The sequence below is a fragment of the Cupressus sempervirens genome, chromosome 1 (assembly GCF_028749045.1).
Source record: "Cupressus sempervirens isolate cs-2001-9-10 chromosome 1, ASM2874904v1, whole genome shotgun sequence".
Lineage (NCBI taxonomy): Eukaryota > Viridiplantae > Streptophyta > Pinopsida > Cupressales > Cupressaceae > Cupressus > Cupressus sempervirens.
In genome coordinates this window covers 705,279,902-705,303,391 of record NC_143118.1, presented here as the reverse complement: position 1 = coordinate 705,303,391, position 23,490 = coordinate 705,279,902, and the positions used below count along the sequence as shown (strand labels likewise).

The following is a 23,490-nucleotide window of genomic DNA, read 5'->3' as shown; positions in this document are numbered from 1 at the left end:
TGCTATTCTCCACAGTACTCCGCCAGCTCCCAGAACTACTAGGTCTCCTATATTTGTCCATAGCTGAAAAAAGCTAGAGTGCTGATCACTCCATATACAACAACATATCTGAACTAATAAATATTTTCCTATCGCACAAGATGGCAGGAAATCACTCTGATACCATCATAAGAACCCTTACTGGCTCTTGCTTTGACAAACACTAAATTTCTTAATTATTTAACTGATTGACATTTCGTCAAACATTTGGGAAGTAAGCTTTAAGCGATTGTAATGCTGATGAATAAACAAATATGTTTTATGCATGGAGTTTGTTCATTGAATCTTTAGATGACCAATTATAAAATACTTAGTGGAAATAATAATGTTGAAAACAAATCAGCTACAGTATATTCAATTCAGAAATTAACCTTTATTTATTGCAACTCCAATGATTACAAATGATAGCAAAGGAAAACTGAAGATAATTTGCTAAAACTAATATCAATGGAACCTGAATTTATTTTTACACAGCCAATACAGGTGTTGTGAACCTCTTCAAGCACAGATTGCAGCTTCAATTTTTTTGCCACAGGTCTCCAATTATAGGTAATGCAGGCCTACTATAGAACGCAACTCCTGAAACATTTATCACAGCTCCAATAAATATTTTCCCAGCCTCCAATGATGATGTTTGGACCTTGTGAAAGGTTCCAAGCGTGGATAAAACCCAAATGCTGCCTATAGATGCAAAATGACAGCCTCTAATTTTCTTCACAAATTCAGTCAACTAAAACCCTCTCCTTAGAAACTATAGCAACGGTCAGGATGAACGACAAATTGTATACCTCACAACAATTTGCCAAGCAGTCTCAGAATAATTCTTAGAATTGAATCTACAATACTTCAGCTGTAGATTTCAAACTCTTATAATCCAGCAAGGGCATTTAAAATCAAAGCTTTAGAAAAACGTCACAAAGACGATAAACAAAATAAGATAATCAAATGATCAGATGCTTTTCTCATCAAATGGGTTTAGATTTATAATCTCCAAATGGCACAAATTTCCCAAATGAACTCCACTAAAGAAGTTTCCACACAACAACATTAAAATATAACAAAGTGTTATTATAATATAATTTATTGATTACTTTTGGTTCCCAAAAATGACCTTTTCTACCATAACAAAATATCCTGACACAAAAGGTCACTGTTTCCTGTGCCCATGATTTAAAATCTTTCAACTTGATTCCAACAAGCTATGATATTGAGGTGAGCAACGTACAACACCAACAAAATAGCAACCTTGACATAATTAGATGAATAAAAATAATTCAGCCAGCTTGTGAAAACAATTGAAGAAGCATTAGAATCAAAATCTACCAACACCAGAGTGATCCTAATGAAGAAAGAAGGTCAATGAACCTAACGGGGTGATTTACTATAAATAGATGCTCCCTCCAAGATTCTCGGAGCCCAAACCAAAAGCCTGAAATAAAAACTAAGAGCATCACTCAACTCCTTTACCTCAATTGAGCATATCGAAACCAACACTTTGACTTACTATAAATAGTAAGTCCCTCACCCAAAACCAAAACACACCATAGGCTGTTGGAAAGCCTATAACCCCACAATTGAGACCCTCGAACCCCACTATTAGTTCATGAGGATTGCGATGGTGAACTAACCAAGCCAAATACAAGAGCCTGCTAAAAAATGGGGATATTACATCAAACATATGCCTCTTACGTGAGATGGATGGTGAAACCATCAACTCCTTTTGTTGAATTTTCTCTCTGCCTCACCAACAAATACTTGGGTGTTCTTCAAGACGTTACCAGTTTGAATTCTTGATTAGCTAGCCAATCATGAAGAATCATGACTCATAGGGTGATATCTAGATTGTTGCCCCTTGAATGCTTGAATGACATGTGTGAAAGAAATAAATTAGGACTTTTTTCTATCAAAGCTTAATGATTGAAGAGTTAATCAAGAAAAATAAAGAAGGAATCTCTAGAATTGTTAATGCAAACAAATTCACAAGGACCAACATCCATTATACAAATTAGTATAAAGAATTTCAGAAGAAATGGAATAAGTTAAAATTGCTTACTAGGAATTCAAAAAGCCAATGCAATAAGAGCTATGTGGCCAAATGAGAAGCACTTGGAAATGGAAGATACAAACTCAACTTTGATGGAGCAACTTAAGTGAATCTGGAACCAATTGGATGTGGGTTTTATCTAGAAAGCTTGGTTTACCACCAATAACTATGTAGAAATGGAGCCTCATTCTCAAGGACTTCGGCTCTATGTGGAAAAAGGACTAGGAAATGTGAACCAATGCGACTCAAAAATCTGCATTAACCTTGGATTTAAAAGATATGGAACTGTTTGGATGCATCAGGAAACATTTCCTTAACATGTGTATAGAGAAGAAAACTAAGTAGGTGATATCCTAGAAAGTCAGGGAGTTTTACAAGAAAGTATTGAGGTTGTATATAACTTACTAGCTTCATTAATGGGGTTTTAGTATCTATAAAAAACCAACACATTGCCTTGACACTAGAAACTAATTTTTTGGCTTCCTTCATGGGTGTAGTTGTTTCAACCATTTTGGCTAATTGGGATGTCTAATGATCTAAGTTCACGGTGATTGGACCATTGTTTTGTATGGTGTATCCAATGAAATCTAATAAATTTTATAGTGTTGACTAATATCTAGTGAAAGGGGCATTGGAGAGCATGTTGTGTATCTCAACTCATATCCTCTTCGGGATCACTTCTAACATTGCATTTGCTACTCAAATTCAAGTTAGAGGAGAGAGGTAGCTCTAGGGGTCGTGGGATAGCAATGAGAAATATTTTAGATTTTGTTGAATAAAACACATGTATCATGAAGCAAACCATATGGAAAGTCTTTCAGTCAACAAAGGGACGATTCAAAATGTGTAAGAATGAATTGAATTTGGAGCAAAGAATTGAGATGGATTGGTGGACATGGTCTTGGCAAATTGTGAAGTCCCCTTCTTAGTCGCTTTCAGTCTTAATCAGGGCTAACCTATAAAAAATGGTTCTTGTAGGCTAATACAATGGATAGGGAACCCATCTAGGAATTGGTGGACCTTGTAGGGGGTCATTTGTGGCATTTTAGGGTTTCAGAGCCAAGTTTATTAAAACAATAAAGTAACTTTATTGGTCACCAGAGTTTCTTTATTTAAACAATAAAGTGACTTTATAAGTCACCAAAGTATTTTCAATAAGTGGCCACCCAAATTTGAGAATGGTGAAAATTAAAATAATGGAGATCATTAATAGTGTTTAAAATGTCAGAAGAGAATTATGGAAATGCATGTGGGTTTTGGAGGAGGCATAAAAAGTGTTATAAAACAATAAAGTAACTTTGTTAGTCACCAAAGTTTATTAAAACAATAAAGTGACTTAAGTCACCAAAGTATTTTCAATAAGTGGCCACCCAAATTTGAGAATGGTGCAAATTAAAATAATGGAGATCGTTAATAGTGTTAAAAATGTTAGAAGAGAATAATGGAAATGTATGTGGGTTTTGGAGGAGGCATAAAAAGGGTTATTGAAGCTCTATAATTATTATCATAATTGAAGATTGCATTTTGGAAGAATTGGGAGAAACTGTGAGCAAGCATTTGCTGCGATCAGAAAATTTTAGGCTTCTTGGAATAAAACTCCCAATAATTTGAATGCTTGCATGTGAAATATCATTCAAGAGCATCAATCTTAGGAGGCTTCATTCAAGGGTTTCAATTGAGCTTAATTTCATAGAATTTGGCACCAGATCAAGAATATATTCACAATTTAGCAATGTTGAGGTTGAAAGCATTCTAAAGGGCAGATCTAAATAAGGCATTCTAAAGGGCAGATTTGAATAGTTATTGCCTACATCTCAAAAAGGAATATTACTGCAACTGTTAAGAATACCAATTTGAGGGTTTCAAGAGGAAGTGTGTAGTCGGCAGATTGTGTATTTTGTAGCTGATAGGGTGTTGTTCTCGGTAAAGATTTTGTTGCCGACGGGCCGACGGGTAGATTAGGATTGTTTTGTAGCCGACGGACCTCTTCTGGAAGGTTCGGCAGAAAGTATTTATACACCCTCTTGGGTCATTGTAAGGCATCTTATCACCAGTTATGTAATCTATTAGCATATGTGAATAATCTAAGGAGTTTTGTTGTTCGTGTTCATTATCTGTGTGCATTTCTTAATTAACCTATGCGGTAAACATTTGGCACCATTGCCGTATGAACCTAGAAGGTGGGAGGAATGAAGATTAATGTCAAATCAGCTTAACAAGGATTGAAATAAGGCCAAGGGAAAAGATGGAATCTGTAGTATGTACTGCGCAAGAAAATTTAATTTTGGCACAACAGGCAAAGCGCCAAAGGAGATTTCAGAAGATTGCAGACGGAAACCGGAGCACAGAAGAATTTTTGGAGGAAACTCGGTAGTGGGTGGAATTGGTGGAAGAAGCATGGGAGGAGTTTTTGAATTTGTGTTTGCCGAGGGAAGAGAATCCAGATGAAAGAGCATCGACTCGCACGGCTTGGAGTGCCGACGAAGCAAAAGCGTGGAGTGAACTCTTCATCTAGGATACACTTCCGTAGGGGACAACTTCAGAAGACCCTTCTTCACCAAGGTTCGCAGCTATTGAGTCCGATGGTGTGGGAGAACAGTCCACTGGTATAGGAGAATAGTCCACCGATGTGGGAGTGCAGTCCGCCGGTGTGGGAGAACAGTTCACCGGTTTGGGAGTGCAGACCGCTAGTGTGGGAGTGCAAAGCCACAGTGTGGGAGTGAACAACGCTAGTATTGCAGGACCGAGCAACGCCTATTTACAGAAACCAATCGTGATGGCCGGACCAAAAGAGAAACTGCCGAAGTTTGATGGCGATGGTACGACCGATCCCATTCAACATTGCAAAACATGTGAAACGATCTAGTAGGAAAATGGGATAACTAATGAAGACGACTTGATGAGGCAATTTCTGGCCACCCTACGGGGCGTGGTAATTGACTAGTTTACTAGTACTGATCCGCAGAAGCTTGACAGTTGGAATAACATTAAAAAGGAGTTTCTGGCCGAATTTCAACTGTTACATGACGATAATGAAATTGTAGTAGAGATCTTCAATACTAAGCAAGGGAAGAACGAAATGGTCCGCGTTTACACTAGGAAACTAAAAGATTTGATAAACAAAATGGAAAATAAGCCAGTGGACGGACTTCAGAAAAGGTGGTTTGTGGAAGGTTTGCGCCCAAATTTGCAGAAGAAAATGAAAATTGTGCCGCCCTCGTCATACATAGAAGCCTATAATAGAGCATTGAACCTCAAAAGTCAGCAGAAGACAAAGAAGAAGAAGAAGAAGACTAGCTCATCTAATTCGGATGATGACGAGCCTTCCGGAGAGGATAGCAATGACGATGAAGGCAGTAGCAAGAAGGTCTGCGCCCTACAGAAGGACATGATCCGCATGATGGAGTTTAAAAACATGCAGAAGGAGCCAAAAAGCAGTGAGCTATGGTGCCCGGAGCGAAAGACCGACGGTCATACAAAAGGATCCTATCCAAAGAATCAATTCCGTGACATTTGTCAGATCATGGGCCACTCGACAAAGGAATGACCCTTTCACATGAAAACCAGAGGATCACGTCAGGTGCTTCTTGCATAGGAGACTTCCCTGTTGGGTAGTAGCGGGAACACCAATAATGCACGTGCCACATCCAGAGGATATAGGAATAATATGCATGGACAAAACAACAATAACAATGCAAACAATAACAATAACAATACCAGCAGAAGCCCAATCCAGTATGATGCGAACGGATAGCCAATCGTACAGTGCCGAGCATGTAATTTGTGGGGGCATTTTGCGCAAGAGTGTCCAACAGCGAATACACCTAAATTATTGTGCAGATGGTGTGGACCCGGCGATCACGACAACTCCAAGTGTCCAAAATCCGGAGTTAACTTGATCACTGTCGAGATGGATGAGGAAGAAGTTTTGGCAATTACGGGGAAACAAGCAAAGGAATACCCGGGCCTCGCCGAAGAAAAAAGGAAATTTGCAGAAGCATGGGTGGAGGTTGAAAAAGTATTCCAAGCTGTAACACCTCAGTTGAAGGACACCACTGGCACTTCAACAAGAAATTCCGCGAAACAAAACATAGTACGGCAAATTCTGCAGACGGAAGTCCCAGTAAAGATAAATGATTTGCTCCTCACCATGCCTCATCTCCAATCCGCTCTCACAAATATTACGCCAGTTCCCAAGTTACTAGGAGAACCAAGTCGAGGGAAGGAAAAGGAGATTGCTGTAGGCGGGGAAGATTAGATGTTGCTGGCACTGACATTCAGACGGCACCTTGCAGTTGTCGAGATGGGGATCCTCAGACGTGTTCTCACGAACACAATAGTTGACGGAGGGTCCGACCTAAATGTATTGTCGGAGGAAACTTGGAGGAAGCTTGGACAACTGACATTGTGGCCTCTGAAATTTCAGTTGCTGACAGCCGATCAACATGGCATTACACTGTTGGGTATCCTCACGACACAGCCGGTAACAATTGGCACTCAGCCGTTCTTGCTGGATTTCGTGGTGATTCCATTGAAGAGGAAAGGATACAACTCCATCTTGGGCCGCGGGTGGCTTATCGAAGCGAGAGGCCGACACGATTGGAAGAAGAACACTTTATCACTGGAAAGTAAAGGCCGCTGATTTGTCATTGATTTGCTCACCCAAATGGCAGGGGAAGAGGCCCTGTCATCAGATTCTGAGGAAGAGGAGGATGAAGGAAAACAACAGATGAAACTGGATCAGGAGGGAGTCCTGCAGTTGGACGGAGGCTCAACAGACGATGATCTGGACTCAATCAATGGTCTCTTCCACTGGTAAATGGAGGACTACGAATTGTTTCACAGCTGCAATGTACTATCAATTGAGGAAGGTCCGAGAGGGAATGAATTTCCGAAGGAGGTTACTAAGGTAAAGGAGGGGGAGGCACCATTGGATGTTACACCCGCTCATACATTTAGTAAAGGGGAGACAATTAAGTATAACAAAGCCACGCTGCAAACGATGAATTTGGGGGATGAGTTAGAGCCGAAGAATATACTAGTTGGAGATAACTGGGATCCAGTACTCAAAGCAGCGGCATTCAGGATATTTCTGGAATACAAGGATGTGTTTGCATGGACATACAAGGACCTCAAGGGAGTATTGCCGGAGTTGTGTGTGCACCGCATCCTGCTGATCGAAGGAGCAGTACCTGTGCGGAAGCAACCCTATAGGATGAACAAGAACTATGCGGCACGGGTTAAGGAGGAAATTAACCAAATGCTGGAAGCTGGCATTATCTTCAAGGTACAGACCAGCAAATGGGTGTCGCCAATAGTCATCTCCTTGAAGAAGGATACTACTCAGATCTGCATATGCGTTGATTTTAGATGCCTGAATGTAGTCACGATCAGGGATCCCTTCCCGATTCCATTCATAGACAACATTCTGGAGGAGGTCGACGGACATAAATCTACTCCTTTATGGACAATCAAAACTCTATAGCGGAGGACAAATTTAAGACAACATTTGTCATTGAAGACGAGGTCTATGTGTACAATTGGATGCCATTCGGGTTGTGTAACGCGCCGGCCACCTTCCAGGGGATTATGCTGCACATCTTCGACAAGATGTCCGTGAGCAACTTCAAAGCATTCCTGGATGATTGGTTAGTATTCAGTGCGGAGGACAGACACCTGGTAGCACTTGGTGAATGCATGGAGAGATGTCGCAGGGCGCGGCTAGCATTGAACCCCAAAAAGTGCCGATTCATAGTTTCGCAGGGAAGACTGCTTGGATACATTGTCTGTAAGGAAGGATTGAAGATAGACCCCGACAAGGTGAGGGTCATTCTCGAAATGCAGCCATCCACTAATGTGATGGAGGTAAAGTCTTTTCTCGGACATATAGGCTATTACAGGAGATTTATCAAAAATATTGCCAAGGTGTCATACCCGCTAGACAGGTTAACTTGCAAGGAAGAATCATTTAGATGGGACAAAGAGCAAGACGAGGTATTTGAAGGGCTGAAGGTACGACTGGCTACTGCACCCATCTTGGCATATCCGAACTGGAATAAAGAATTTCATGTTCATGTGGATGCCTCCAATTATGCCATCGGAGCAACCCTGGCACAGACAGGTAACCACGGGCTGGATCACCCAATATACTTTGCCAGCCGGTTGTTATCAAAGGCGGAGAAGAACTACAACACGACTGAACGAGAAGCATTGGGAATGGTATATGTTGTGCAAAGATTCCGTCATTATTTGCTTGCTACGCCATTTGTGTTCTATGTTGATCACCAGGCCTTGTTGTACATGATTAATAAATCTGTCATCCAAGGAAGGATCAACAGATGGCTACTTCTCGTGCAGAAATTTACTTTCAAATCATTGTCCGGCTGGGGAAGAAACATGTCAGCGCTGACAATCTGTCGTAGATCAAAATAGCGGAACTAGTGGAGGGTGTGAATGACGACTTTCCTGACGTGCAACTGTTTTAGATTGTAGTATTGCTGGAATGGTACAGGAGTATCGGAGAGTACCTGTCAATAGGACAGTTTCCCATTGAGATGCCACCAAGTGAAAGGCGCAAGTTGATAATCAACAGCCGTACCTTTCAATTGATCAATGGATTGCTCTACAAAATGGGGCCGGATCATATTCTTCGGCGGTGTGTGTTAGAAGAGGAGATACCGTGGGTGTGAAAAGAAGCACATGAGGATCCTGCAGGAGGACACATGGGACTTGACATCACTGCTCGAAAGATATTGCTCGCAGGCCTCTGGTGGCTGACAGTGTACAACGATGCGCAGGAATGGGTAGTTGGATGTGACACTTGCCAACGCGCCGGGAAGCCGCTGAAGCAAGACTTCATGCCACTTAACCCCTCCCATGCGTGGGAACTTTTTGAGCGGTGGGGATTAGATTTTATTGGACACTTGCGGGTGAGCAAGACTCGATGGTGCCGGTACATCATTGTCGCAACAAAGTACTTGACCAAGTGGGCGAAGGCACGGGCATTACCAGATAACTCGGCTGTCAGCACTGCGAAGTTTATTTATGAATAGATCATTACCAGGTATGGAATTCCATTGTAATTAACAAGTGATAGGGGAGGACATTTTGTTAATCATGTCATTTGACTGCTCACCAGCCAGTTCAAGATTTATCATTCATTGTCGAGTCCATACTACTCGAGAGCAAACAGACAGGCCGAGGCTACAAATAAAATCCTAGCATCAATCATCTACAAATCTTGCACGGTTGAAGGTGCAGATTGGGAGGAAAATTTACCCGTTGCCTTGTGGGCTTACTGCACTGTGTACAAGGTGACGACAGGGCATACACCATTCCAGTTAATGTTTGGATAGGAGGCAGTAGTACCAGTGGAATTCATGATTTTGAGCTTGCGAATAGCACTGGAAAACAAGCTAGGTGACGTCGAAAGCTTCAAGGAGCGGCTGAATGATTTGAATAAGCTCGAGAAGCAATTGTTGGCACAATGGGCGATAGAAGTGACACAGAAAAGATGCAAGGTTTGGCATGATAAGCATTTGAAACTCAGCAAGTTTTAGCCGAGGCAGCTGGTACTCAAGTACGATGGGCGAAATGAAATCAAGCCGGGGAAGTTTAAGGTTAGATGGGTTGGACCATACCAGATCCGGGAGGTCGCTGACAATGGAGCAATCAAATTGACAACCTTGCACTGGGAAGAGATACCTCAAGCAGTCAACGGATCCAAATTGAAAATATACCGAGCTAGAAAGATACTGTCGTCGTCGCCGTACGCCTAGATGATTCCCTCGTCGTTATTGTCGTCAGAGGATGGCGATGCTTCGATGCCAAACTGAGGTGAGGTGTATATTTATTGTAAATAAAAAAAGAAAAAAAAGAAAAAAAGAAAACAAAGAGTTGAGTGGGCCGTGGGAGGATGCCCCGCGGGTAACTCTTCGCGGAAGATGCTCGACGAGCACCTGTCTGCGGCCACCTGCCGCAGAAGATGCCCCGCGGGCACTTGTCCGCGGGAGATGCCCCGCGGGCATCTGTCCGCGGGAGATTGCTCTGCGGCCAACTCTCCGCTAGCACCTGTCTATGGAAGCTTGTCCAACTGTAGGAATGCGTTTCTTGGCGGGGGCTACGACTGTTTCTTTTCATCTTAAGACTATGTTGAACGCAATGACCATTCCAGGCACGAATTCTTCTCTGCAGGCTTCTTGAGAATCAAATGGAAGGACAAGCACAATAAACATATCAGCAAGATCATGGGCGCCAACACCTATTGATCGATGTCGCTTCCATAGGATAGTAATTCACATTGATGAGTTTGTTTAAGTCTGCAGTAACTATGGCGGTGACTTCAGTATGTTTAAGTTGTAAATAAAATGATGTAATCGCGTATGTTTAAGTTGCAGACTACAATTCCAGTGCAAGGGTTCGAAGACTTTGCTTCCTATTGTAGTCATCCTTGAATAAAGGATAAGGGTTCGTCTCTGCTGGAGCTTTTCGTGGACAGCAACTGTGGCATCTCGGTGGACGTGCGAATGTTGGATTGACGGGCTTCTCCACGCATGTGAGCAGCGACTCATTCTTAGGCGACTGTTGCCCCATGCATGTAATCCTCTCCCGCGGGCTGTGTTCTGCTGTAGTCTTTCCCTAGTTACGGGCAGGTTTCTCCGAGTGCGAGTGCTTTTGCATCTTCTTGTTTATCTTCTAGGTCGTCTTCATCTTCTTGTTTTTGAGAAAGGCTTCTATTTCTTCAGCGTAGGGAGGATATTTACACAGTCCGTGCATGCTTGGCTCTGTCCTGTGGATTTACTCAAAATTCTTGGGAGGAATTGGTTGGTGACTTGGAGCTGTTTGATGCAATTGCATGATGGAGGGTTTGATTATTAGAACATATCGAACTTTGGATAAGCCCGACTATGCTTGGGAACGAGCTCAGAAAAATCTACTCCCACTGTGATCTTCGATTCTCAAAGTTCTGTTTCTCATTGCCAAAGGAGAAACTTCAAAGGGATAGCTTGGTTGGTTGTGTATTGTTTTTCATTGCAAGATTCCCCCCGAGGTTACCCGCTACCTTATTTTCCCGTGAGAAAGGTGTGCTTGTGTCCTTTGATTGGCTACGGCAGGGTCTTCTACCTCTTCCGCAAAGTGGGATATTTTCTTGTAACAGATGGAGGAAACCTATATAAGGAAGGAGAAGCCGTTATTGCATGGAATCGGCAGGCAAACAGAAGCAGTGGAAGAGTCAGCTGGCGGCACATATGGAAAAGAATGCAAGGGTTTTGGCATCTGGGATCCGAGTTGCAGGGCCGTTGGGTTCCACTAGCAAGAAACAGAAGGTCAAGGAGGAACTTACTCATCTCACTGTCCAGTTTGAGGGTCTTAATGGCAGTGAATGTCGAAAATGGTGGCATGAGACCCTGGAGGCAGACCAGATTAAGAAGATTCTGATATGGGCACAGGTACATTGGGCCATCCAACTTCCAATTTTCTCCATCCGATTATTTGAATCAGTTTTGCGAACTATGATAAAGACATATAGTCAGCACAGTAGAACAAGTACATTTATGTACAAAAAGCATCAGATGACGGTGTCTTTTAAACCAAGGGACTTCATGAGGGTTTTTGGCATTCCGGCCCCGGCAGTAAGAAGGTGGAAATTAAAAACCACAAGCTCTCTTAGGAAAGGAAGGAGCATTGGATACAACTAGTGGGCCGCGATCTTTCACCCGAGGAGATGGATTCAGTGGTTAAGCGGTCGAAATGTAGAGGGCTCCATAGAGATTTCATTTGGGAGGGTCATTAGAGATGCATTATGGATGTGATCAAGAGTAGGTTAACGGTTGCGACTCGAGCTTCAGATATTGCATTGCCGCAGGTTGTATTCATGAATGGCATCATGCAGACTACGGTGTATGATTGGGCTTCGGACTTTGCCGATAGGATGGAGGAATTCATGACGCTTCAGCATCACACATTCTTTATGCCATATCATGCGATTGGCTTGTTTCTAGAGGTAGCGGTTAATTAGATACCCATGGATGATTTTGAAGCGTCACCTCGGGGGAAGTTGGCTCGGGAGAGCCTCGATATTTTATTGGCAACATCTAGACATGTGGGATAGCCGCAGGACAGAAAAAGGTATTTTGGCGATTGCAGGTAGCACACGAGGACACTGATAGCAGACGGGAGGAGACTTCGGAAAGCAGCGGGGCGGGGTATGAGGAAGAAAGTACTTCCGCGGAGGTGGGCAGTGAACCAGCAGATAGTGAGCCCACATTTTTCACCCTGCCGTAGTTGTCAACTTTGGCGCACTTGTCCGCTCCCACATCACACATTCCTTGTTTTGGTCAGCGTCATGCACCGGTTGTGATGACCCCGCCGGCTGTAGCAGACGTCCCTCGGGCAGTAGCAGAGTGTGTCCCATTAGCGACAACTGTCATTACACTAGCAACCCTTCCAGGAGAGACTTTCTGCAGCCATAGCAGATGTTGTTCCAGTGTAGCCAACCTCGCAGAGTGTCCAATTACAAGCACCAGAGCTTGAGCCCAAGGTTCGCTTGGAAGTGATTGATTGTGATGCAGTCGTCACTGTTTCGTCTGCTTTAGTAGCGTCTGCCGAGCCAATACAGCCAGCCCAGCCAGCACAGCAGGAGGAGGGCACGGAGTTCGCATAGTTAAAGCAGTCGGAGGTAATAGATAGAGCCAACACCTTCTTGAGACAGCAGTCCGACTTGTCCCTACCGAGGTTGGTCCATCCATCCAGTCCCCCGTGCACCTAGGTGTATTAGCTACAGGACTAGAGCCTTAGGAGGTGGGGGTGTCACAGGCCATGGTCGCGCCGAGAGCAGAGGAGGCCGCATCGGATGTGGGCATGCTCCTCGCAGATGAGGAACAAAATAGTGATGCCGAATGGATGATGGAGGGCTTTGCAAAGGAGGATTATGGGTTGGATGAGGATAGGTGCAGAGACTACCTTAGGGCTATGAAGGTTGCGCTAAGGAAGGGACATGATTTGGCATTGCAAGCTATAACTCGGCGGAGGGAGTGGCATTTGGTTCGAGCTTTCATCAGAGAGATTTGTCTGCAACAGTTCTGTTCATGTTTTGAGGAGAGGGGTTGGCCAGTAGTCGAGACACCAAAGATGTTGGCGGATTGGACCAGTGAGCCGAAATTGGGGCCGCGCAACACTCCGCTGGAGAAGTTGGCACATGAGATCGTGGCACTGTATAAGGAGATTTATTATGCTCGCATTTCTGTGTGCATTTCTTAATTAACCTATGCGGTAAACAAAGTGTTTGGCTTTCTTATGGTGCATTTTGGACCAAACAAGGCTGCAAAGGGATGATTAAATTTATTGTATGCATTTCACCAATCTAGGCATGAAAATCCAAGATTGATCGTCACTTTCCAGAATGTGATAATTGCATGTAGCTAGTCAACAAACTTATTAGGAAAATATATACTATCTATTGCCAGACAATTCGGGTATGTCTATATTTGCTTAATTTAATTTTGGCATGCAAGGGTTTAACTGTGAAATTTGGCCTTGTACTTCTATTCCAAAAACATTAGATTAAAAAAATAAAGAGCAATTAAATCACAAGTAAAAAAAATCCCTCAATTAGAAAATTAAAACTTCAGATCAAGGGTGGGATATTTCACACATATAAAGCATTGCCAAATTTAAGATTGTGTAGGATACTTCTGTTGGAAGATTGGTTGGAAGCATGAATGCTGATGATATTCCTATGGGGGAGTACTACTATGATGATATGTTACATTCATGATTAAGTTTGTCATTGATGTCAACATAGTAGTTTTCTGTGGTATCTAAAATAAGAACAGTGGAAAGATCAAGTTGGTATAGACGACTAGTTGAATATTATGACTACCCGAGGTTATGGGAGATACTTCTGAGTATCTGGTATATGCAATTAATGTCAGAAGAAGAAAGGATAAGTCTAGAAGAAGTTATGTAAGTTTTGGTGATGTATGTTTTGAGATAGAGTTTACAGAGGCATGTTCTAGTAAACTTGTTATATCTTTTAGTAGAGTTGATATCTTGAGGATCGAGGTTGAGGACATGGAGAAGACATGTTGAGGATGACGTGGCTAAGCTCGCTCGTCATAATATTGCATGTACGGAAAGTTATTCAAATTGCAAGATGGAAGATTAATGTTATCACTAAGTGTAATGTGTTCTTAATGTGGTCCTATAATAATTAATTGAGAAGGTCTAACAACCGAACTAGGGAATTGTTTTGTAAATTTGGTATAAAGGAAGGACATTTTCCTTTATCATGTGTAATGTCCCCTTTTTAGCATTTATAGCATGTTGTTGTTGTTAGCCTATTTCTCCATGGTCCCGTAGGCTAACTAGGACATTAAAGAGACTTAGAGGCCATTTGGCCTAGATAGTTTCAGCTCTAGGTCTTTCTGTGGGGTTTTGAGGCAACTTTGGGCATACTTACTATTTATAGTAAGTCATCTTGGATATGGTCGGACATCTAGTGGCAGCGGTATGTCGATGGTAATTGTTTAAAATCGACAAGAAGACTTGTTTATCATTGATAAGATTTGTTATGCATTGATAAAGCTATTTTATAAAGTTAAATTTAAATATTTAACTTTATTAATGCATAGACTACAGTTTGTGGGAAATATTTAAATTAAAAGAGTCCCCTTTATTTTATAACACATTGGAGACATAAGTTACATAAAGGGAGTGATGTTTTATCCCAAATGGAGAAAACGAAGGATTGAGCTCTTGTGAGAACACTATAAAAGAAAGGGAAGAGCTTCTTTTTAGTATGTTTGGAAATATCAAAAAAATTAAAATTTTTTCTAAAGATTATGTCTCAATAGTTTGAAAGACGAAATCCCTTCAAGCTGGAAATCTTGACGCCATTGAAAGATATGGTCTTGAGATTTAACATGGTAGCAGTCCGAAAAAGCAAATACGAAAAAACAGTCCGAAAAAGCGGAACCGAAAAAGTAGGCTCAAAAAAGCAGTTCAAAAAGTAGATCAGAAAAAGCAATTCGAAAAAGCAAATCGGAAAAGTAAAGTAGAAGGGGCAGCATTGAAGGAAATTATTACAGCCATCTACAACCAAGTTCCCTTGTTAGTATTGTTTTTAAGGCATTATAAGTTTCAGCTGTAAGTGTGCATTATACTAGCATTATCATTTTGTAATCCATGTAAATGCCAAAAGTCTTGGCCATATTTCATGAGCATTGTATTAAAAATTTCATTACAATCAAGAAGATAATAGTTGTTGGTGTCATTTAAGCAATTCAATATCATTATTTATCAACTAGTTAGTTTGCATACCAATTGTTTGTAAAAATGCTAGTTGGCTGTAGGTATTCATTTCTCATACTTAGATCATATATATGCACTGAATATTGTCAAAATTAGTAGCACACTCATGTTAGGTCATTATGTAGTCCATTTGGAGTCTTCTAGCTCAAGATTCTCATTGATGCAAATTGAAAAAAGAGTCATTTAAAGCCAGCTAAAATACTATATCAGTCATACGTCCGTTGCATGTGAATTGTTTGATGAAATTCCTTGAGCTTTCATCAGCATTTTTGAGAGCAGATTTGAGGAGGGTCATTACGTCACGGTATGTGATGATATGACTTTGTGATCAATGATAAGCAACAGAGAGTACGGAATGCAAAGTTGAGTAGAGCAATGCGGAAGTGAAGGAAACTTCATTGCCGAGGTTTTGCTAAGTGATTCGAGGTTTGTGACATAGTCTACAAGGTCTGACAGTAATTGGTTTGGTTGACATGATAGAGGAAAGAGGAAGATAACAGTAAATTACTTGTTTGAGTAGTGAGCTCTTCTTGTAGTTGAAATTGCATGTTTGGGCAGTGGGCTCTTCTTGCATATATTATACCACAACTCCTAACAAGGTTGACACAACTCTTAACAGGTTTGGGATCTCCTAATAGGGATTCAAAGTCTCCTAACAGGGTCCATCCTCTAACAAGGAATATTTATATTAGTACATCATCTTGTGGGCATCATTCCCACCGGGTTTTCCCTCTGATCAAGGGTTTCCCTAGTCAACATATCTGGTGTAATTGTCTATGAGCATCTTATTGTGGTTGTTGTTTACTTTGGTTGAATGATTAAGTTTGGTTAAAAAAGATAAATGTTTTAATTGTTGGATAACTGATTCATCCCACCCCCCCGCCTTCTTAGTTATCTTGGTGGACTATTGTTTCTAACAACTTCGTTTCCCTTGTGCTTTCTATCAGCCTGTGTACACCTATTTGTTGGAGGATTTTTGCAGCAGAGGCTCTATTGGCAGTTCTTAGCAGTCAGTTTGCTGCTGTATCATGGTGCTCGACTTCCATTTAGTGCTTGGGTTTGCGGGGTGGGTGGCATGTGCTCTTCAACATTGTGCTTGGCCTGCTCTATTTAATTAAGCTGTGATGCTGCCAAGCAAATGGTCCCATTTTTCTGGGCACAAAGTCTTTGGTATGAAATGCAGGTGTTTGGAGGATTCAGTTGATCAAGAATTGATTAGGCCCATTAAATTGGAGGAAGATGTGATAAAAAATGTTGTCAATCAAGCCATCAGCAATCAGAACTTGCAAATAGACATTATCCACGATGGGATGCCATTGGAGATTTTCTTCATAAATTTTGCACAGACAATCAGTTTCATACATCCTTCCACTATTTCCATGAACAACTTGGTCAAGACAGAGAGCATTCATGAGGTGAAGACTGACATTCTTTCTATTAAAAATTAATCTGAAAAGTGGCTACAGTGCAGGTATTTTTGATGATGAGGTTGTCAAAAAGAACTATTTTGTTGCAAAGGTTCTTGTGCTATTCGGGGAGGGTATTGAAAAATGTGAGTTGGCTTCTTTTGCCAATCATATAAGTGTTTTCAGGGACTTTATTTTCTTCCCAATAAATTGAAGAAATTAATGAATTGCAGGATTAACTGAATCTTACAAGTATTATAATATCCTTCTGGATTTTAATATAGGGATCTACCCCCTCTAGTAGTACTTACCTTTAAGAAAATAAAAAACATTTGGACCCCCCAAAAGTTTCTTTTTCAATAAACTGTCAAATTTTGATAAAATAACGAATTAAATGTAAATTGGCCATAAATTGAGTTAATTTAGACAAGTTAATCTAATCAATTTTTTTTAAAGTGCGTGGTAAACTTTTTAACATGGCTGGTGATGCTAGCATGACTTGCCTTCCGACTCCACAGGAAATGCTTTTGACTTGGAGCTATGAATTAGTGATGCCACAAATGGGGGACCTCACCCTCTTGTTACATAGTTGGGGCCCAAACTCACGAGCACATCAGATCAGTGAATTCACAAGCCTGTGATCAACCTGGTGGGGAAACAACACCACCACTACTTAATTGACACACTAAGTGGCAGCAACCAATTTAATTAATTATTATTCCCTTAATGTCTCCCTAATTAACTGACAAGAATTAAAATAGGCTGAGGGTTTCTGCCAATCATCCATGACTTCAAGGCGGACATCAGAACATGGTTTATATTCTTGGTATTATTCAAAAGTCAATATATCTGTTTTTTAACAGACATATTTCCTAGCATAGTTCCTATCAGGAATAAATCAAAGGAACCAAAAAGTATGTGCTTCCCCAGAATCCGTTGTGAGACATCACAATGCTGAATAAATATATCTCTAAAATAATTAATGTTGTAGCTATCCTTCTGGATAAAAGAGTTCAGCTGAATTTCCTTTTGGAAAAAAGAGCTTAGCTGAATTTCATATTTATCTTTACAAACAAATGCGATTATTTATTCAAAATAATTGTACTAAAATGGATTTTCTATTTTTAGTTTTAACGATACATGGGTTACAATTACATATCAAGATCTTTAAAGGTATTGTTCTGGAAAATCAAATTATTATGTGGTAATTTGTTAAAGTAAACTCTTCTGAAAATGATTTGTAGTTGGAACATGAGCAAAGACTGTTCTAGAGATTTACATATCTGACTTAAAATAAAATTGCTAATTCTATGGTCTAGCATTTCATTTGATTTTTCTGTAATAAGAGTCATCACCGCAAGGGCTCTTGGTATCAAAAATGAGAATTTTAAGTGAAGATTTTCTATAGAATCAAAAGACAGGGCCTGCAAGATTGCAAATGATATAGTGCTAAATGAAAGTGAGTTTAGTTATTCGGGAATTCAAATGTGTCAGCTTTTAACCCTAAATTATATATATATATATATATATATATCTTTTTTAATATTGTGTCTAGACTAATTAACCATGAATTTTGTTTTCTGCCATGTTACAGCATTCTGGATTGTTGCATGTTGCATTCAGTTCCTGGGCACTTCTCACATTTGGACCCTTGGTTGATGGTGCTTATGGATCACTTGCATTTTGCATGATTTACTTCCTTGGAGGAATATGTGGAAACTTGATGAGTTTTTTCCATACACCGGATGCTACCATAGGTGGTACGGTAAGTTATCAGGTCATTGTGTCAGTGTTGTGCTTTTGATTTTCAATTAGATAAGACATCTGAAATATTATTGCGATTGTCTTGAGAACATTGGAACAATGCTATTTTCCGTTTATCAGAAGAGAAAAATTGCTGTGCGTTTGAGTTCATGGATTTCATATTGGTGCATTGCTGCATCTATTGTTGCTTGGTTATTACATTGGAAAATTTGTTCATCATTAATCTCCTCAAGAAATTATAATCTTACAAATTCCATTCTCATCCAACAAGGAACACAGTTAGACCAGGTTTGGTCATTTGATTTAAATTTGCCTTTTGGGGTCCCTTGGGTCACCAAATGTGGGCTTTCATTCGGATGCTTTGAGTTAGATTCATTCCGATCGAGATACTTGGTTGTTACTGTTTGGTCATTTGATTTAAATTTGCCTTTTGGGGTCCCTTGGGTCACCAAATGTGGGCTTTCATTTGGATGCTTTGAGTTAGATTCATTCCGATCGAGATACTTGGCTGTTACTGTTGGATCCAAATGGATACAAATTTCTTTTACTTGCTATCCAAGTTTTTTACATCTACCTTTGGTGGTTGAATTTAGCATGTCTCATAGATTCAAATGTATAAATAGATTAGAATTCTACCTCAAATAGATCATCTTGACTTCTTTTACTATAGTGAAATATTGTACATGATTTTACCATCCATATGTTGTATTCTTGTGTTACCTCCTGCATCTCTCTCTCAATTTTAAATTGTTTTGTGGAGTTAATCAATCGTGAAGGAACAAAACATCGTATTCTCACAAGTCACTTCCTTCTGTCTATCACATGCTAGTAAAGAGCAAAATCATTCATTGTATCTTTGCCATTATTACTACCATTATTACATTTCTCTGCATTTTAGTGTTACAATTAGAAAATGGTGTAATCCACCTTAAGACAATCAAGTTTTATGAAACAAAGGAAACTACCTTTGTTCCTTGAGGAAAATAGCCTTTCTCCAATCTTCTTGCTTGTATTTTCCTTATTTATATTGGTTAAAAATTAATTTCGTTCTTCATCGTATTTTGGCATAAAGTTTTGCTCAGAAATAGCTTTTCTTCATACAAGAGAAGTTTACATAGCTCAGAAATTACCAAGGAATTAGCTCTTATTGATTACTTGAGGCTTGATACAAATGGTTGAAAGGGTTGATGAGACATTAATGCAATGTCTGTACAAGACACTCTTTCAATATTTTTTCATCCAACATAAGTTGGTCTCTTGTATTTTTGAGCATGGCTAGATGATTATTGAGCAGATCATCTTTTTGACCAAATCATCGTATAGTTAGGTCTCAATAAATAATTCCTATTCTCCTTATATATATCTCATCTCAAGTTCTCATAGTGTCCCAAGCTTGTCAGGAGTTCTTTTCTTATTGAATATGTCATTTGTAATTGTCACAACTTATAACAGATTTTTCCTTGGCCCTTTTGATCAGATGTGTCATCTCGATTAGTCCCAGCAGTTACAATTACAACACATATCTTCTGTTGATCTACAAATACGTTATAGAGAGAGACAAAGTGTGAGAGATATGTGAATAACTGATAACAACAATATCAATATGCCAACAAGACTTCATAACAGAATAACAGATTTCATTAAAGAATTTTAACAGCAGTCTCAAACATCAAGAAACCACAGTCTACTAATATCTTTAAGTCTCAACCATCAGAATACAAATAGGCTATGAAACTAAGCTTCATCTGGGCTATCAATATACAAAGACATAGATCCGTTTGAGTCACTATCATCCTCTGGTAGAAGGGGATCATCCAATGGTAGTGACTATGGTCAGTGGCAAATTGGCAAATACTAATAGTAATCATTTTGGGAGTAAATAAAGTACACTTATACAAAGAAATAAAACACGACATTCTTCTAATTTCAAAACTCAGGAATGAAACTTTTCAAGCATAGGATTGAGACCTAGACTTGGCATGACTTGGAAAATTAAAAATTGCAAATTTTAATGTATATTTCATTGAATATATTCACATACATTTGAAATTAGTATAACTGTTTTGATTCTCACATATTTGATTCTCCTACAGAGTTATAGAAGCCAACAAAACTAATCTGTTTTTTTAACAATTGGGAGCATTCCTTGTCATAGTTTACGGTTGGCCTCCCAGAAATTACCCTCAACTGTCCACCAATGGCAGGGGAGTTTTGTGGCATTTTGAAGGTTGAGCAGGCATTTGGGATGCCAGGGGGACATCCCTCCGGCATCCTGCTATCCTCAAAATGGCTAGGGAATCGGGACTTTAGGTTTTGGGGCAGGGGATGGATCCCAGTGTTTCACATGTTTTGAGTTTTTAAGCAAGTTAGAATTCTGTCCATCTATAAAATCAGAACAAATCTAGTGAAGAATCAATATCAAGTTTTCTGTACTTACGGAATATAAATGACCAGAAAGCATGTGGTATTTGCAATTGGGGCTGGCTAATCTCCAGACAAAATGCACTAAAAGACAAAAAAGGGTCAAACATGTTTTTTTCCAGATTCACGAAAACACTGAATTTTTCTCAAATTTTTTGTTGTTTTTTATTACAAAATATGCAGATCGAATGCTGAAAATTTCAAAACAAATCACTATGTTTTCGATTTTATGAAATTTGGTCAACAGTGCATTTTGGAGGGAGGATAGCCGTGTCCTTTGCAATTTTGGCATGGTTGCAATCAATTTACTATAGTTATTTTCTTTAAAGTAGATTCTGAAAATAAATTTCAGATTTTGGAGCTGTCTAGCAATTGTCATAATTATGTATATGGCTGAAAATGATTTTCTGTATTAAGGAGTATACGAAGGCTCACATTGGAATTCTTATTTAATACTGCTTTATAGCCTTGATCAATTCAACATACGTGGTGCTACAACTCTTCTCTAGATCTGTAAATGTAATTTGGTTTGTAATGATAAGTTTCATTATCTTTTCCGACTTTTATTTTCCTGTAGTTTAACTGATATATTATTAATGCATTTTTGCATTAAGCTATCAAACTCTGCTTTTGATTTTATATAACTATTGTTTTATGATTTTATATCATTCCACTTTAATCTGAAATTTCTCGTTAAGAAAAGGATTTCTGAAGTTCCTGTATGGTAGGTTGCAGGGTATCAAATTTTGTGATTACTTTCACCATTACGAACAAAGAATAAAGATTTATCAAGACAAGAACAATGTGCAAAATGAGACAAACACTTAATTTTTTGTCAATACTCATACTTGATCATAAAAGAATGGTTTTGGATGTGTATATGTACGCATATACACATCAATACAAATATGTAAAGGAGGCCAACCCGAACAAGGCACTTGCTAAAATTTGTTGGAAGATTCATAGAGAAGATTACAAACTCAAGTTCTTCTATTGAAGCAACAATATTTTTGAAGTTTTCAAGTAGTATTTTTTGTTGAGGTGCTTATTACATCCCACAGAAAATTTGACCTCTGATGTGTATGAGGAGAGGTGGATGCTCAGAGAACATTGAAGGCTTGGTATTTTTATACATAATGTGTCTCTTAATAATGATTTTGAAAATTACAATTTTTTGAAAGAAGGTATTAGTAATTACATTTAAGGATCAATACAGTTTTGATATGTTTAAGAAGTGCCCCAAAAGCAATCCCGCCACAAGTATGAGAACATATAGATTGACATCGAGTTTTTGGAACTTCTCAGGTTTCAGCATATCTCAAATCTCTATTAAAAGGAGCGTTTACTGGTTAAGCTATAGATATTCATGTCTAAGAGATTGTAATTTTTTCAGATTACTAATTTAAAAATTAGCCTGCTACTAGATTGCACTATTGCAGACATACCTATACCTTTCATTCTGTATATGAAGCTCCTATTTTGGAAAAATGCAGGGTCCAATTTTTGCCATTATTGGTTGTTGGGTCGTGTGTCTATTCCAAAACAGGGAGGCAATAGGAGACGAAACTGCAGATATTATGATTCAGAAAGTGGTTCTTGCCAGTGCAATAAGCGTTGGCTTGAGTTTCCTGGCCCCTATTGATGATTGGTATGTATGTGAAGCATTTTTATTGCAGTTCCAGACCATATAGCAGTTTCTTGTTTCTGAATATGTTCCTCTGAGAGGTGAATTGTTTTCCTCTGTTATTCCTTATCAATTCTTCTAGGTCACTTGAGAATATATTTTACAGGTTAGGGATGTTAACTTGTTACCTTTAAGTTTTTCTCACATCTACTTTCTGATATAGATTTGAGAGCATTGAGATTTTCTTTCTGGATAACTCACAATTTGTTGTACCATGGTAGGACGCACTTGGGAGCAGCATGTGCCGGCCTCATATTTGGGTTTCTAGTTTGCCCTGTTCTAGCTAATGGGCCTTCCAGTCAAGAAGGATTTCTTCTAGTTAGAAGGAGAGACCCCAAAAAATTGTTTACAGTATTCACTCTTTCTGTGGCTACTTTAGTTACTATTTTCTTTGTCTTTGCTCCTATTATTACCGAATTCCACTTTCCAGACATGAGTGATAATATCTAGTTCTAACCGATATTAGATGTAAATTTGCCTCAGTTTACAATTTTGAGCATTTCTGACATCATTATTCAAAAGTATCATAATCTGGCCTCCTTTCTGTTGGTTTGCATTGATATTTTTAGTTGGATAGTAAAATGTATATCCCATATGCAAGTCAGACAGCACAATTTAACGTGCATATCGAGTAATGGTCCCAGTCATACTTTTGTTCTCTTAGATATCCTGACTAACCTGTAATTGTCCCCTTAACTGATTTTATTTGCAACATATTTCATTTGCTGAATTCTTTCATGGCAAGTGCTAGTACAGTAAAGGGTTGTCCCCCCATCTACAAAGAACATGGAGTTGAAACAACTTAGATAAGACAAATTGAT

At 39.5% G+C, this 23,490-nt stretch overlaps 1 protein-coding gene across 8 annotated transcripts in view; it reads left to right on the top strand.

Moving 5' to 3' along the window:
* LOC149579892 (uncharacterized) overlaps positions 1 to 23,199 on the top strand; it is a 200,894-nt gene extending 177,695 nt beyond the window's left edge. For 2 of the 8 annotated variants that reach the window (XM_089787646.1, XM_089787654.1), the window contains 3 exons: positions 18,395 to 18,565; positions 22,479 to 22,633; positions 22,891 to 23,199. In XM_089787646.1, the coding sequence (XP_089643772.1) occupies positions 18,395 to 18,565; positions 22,479 to 22,633; positions 22,891 to 23,119 (555 nt within the window). In that variant the 3' untranslated portion in view covers positions 23,120 to 23,199. Of the gene's footprint in view, positions 1 to 18,394; positions 18,566 to 21,713; positions 22,711 to 22,890 lie in introns of those variants that run through there. The other 6 variants (XM_089787665.1, XM_089787674.1, XM_089787683.1 and 3 more) reach the window with 3 other exon arrangements.
* Positions 23,200 to 23,490: the final 291 nt, after the last annotated feature.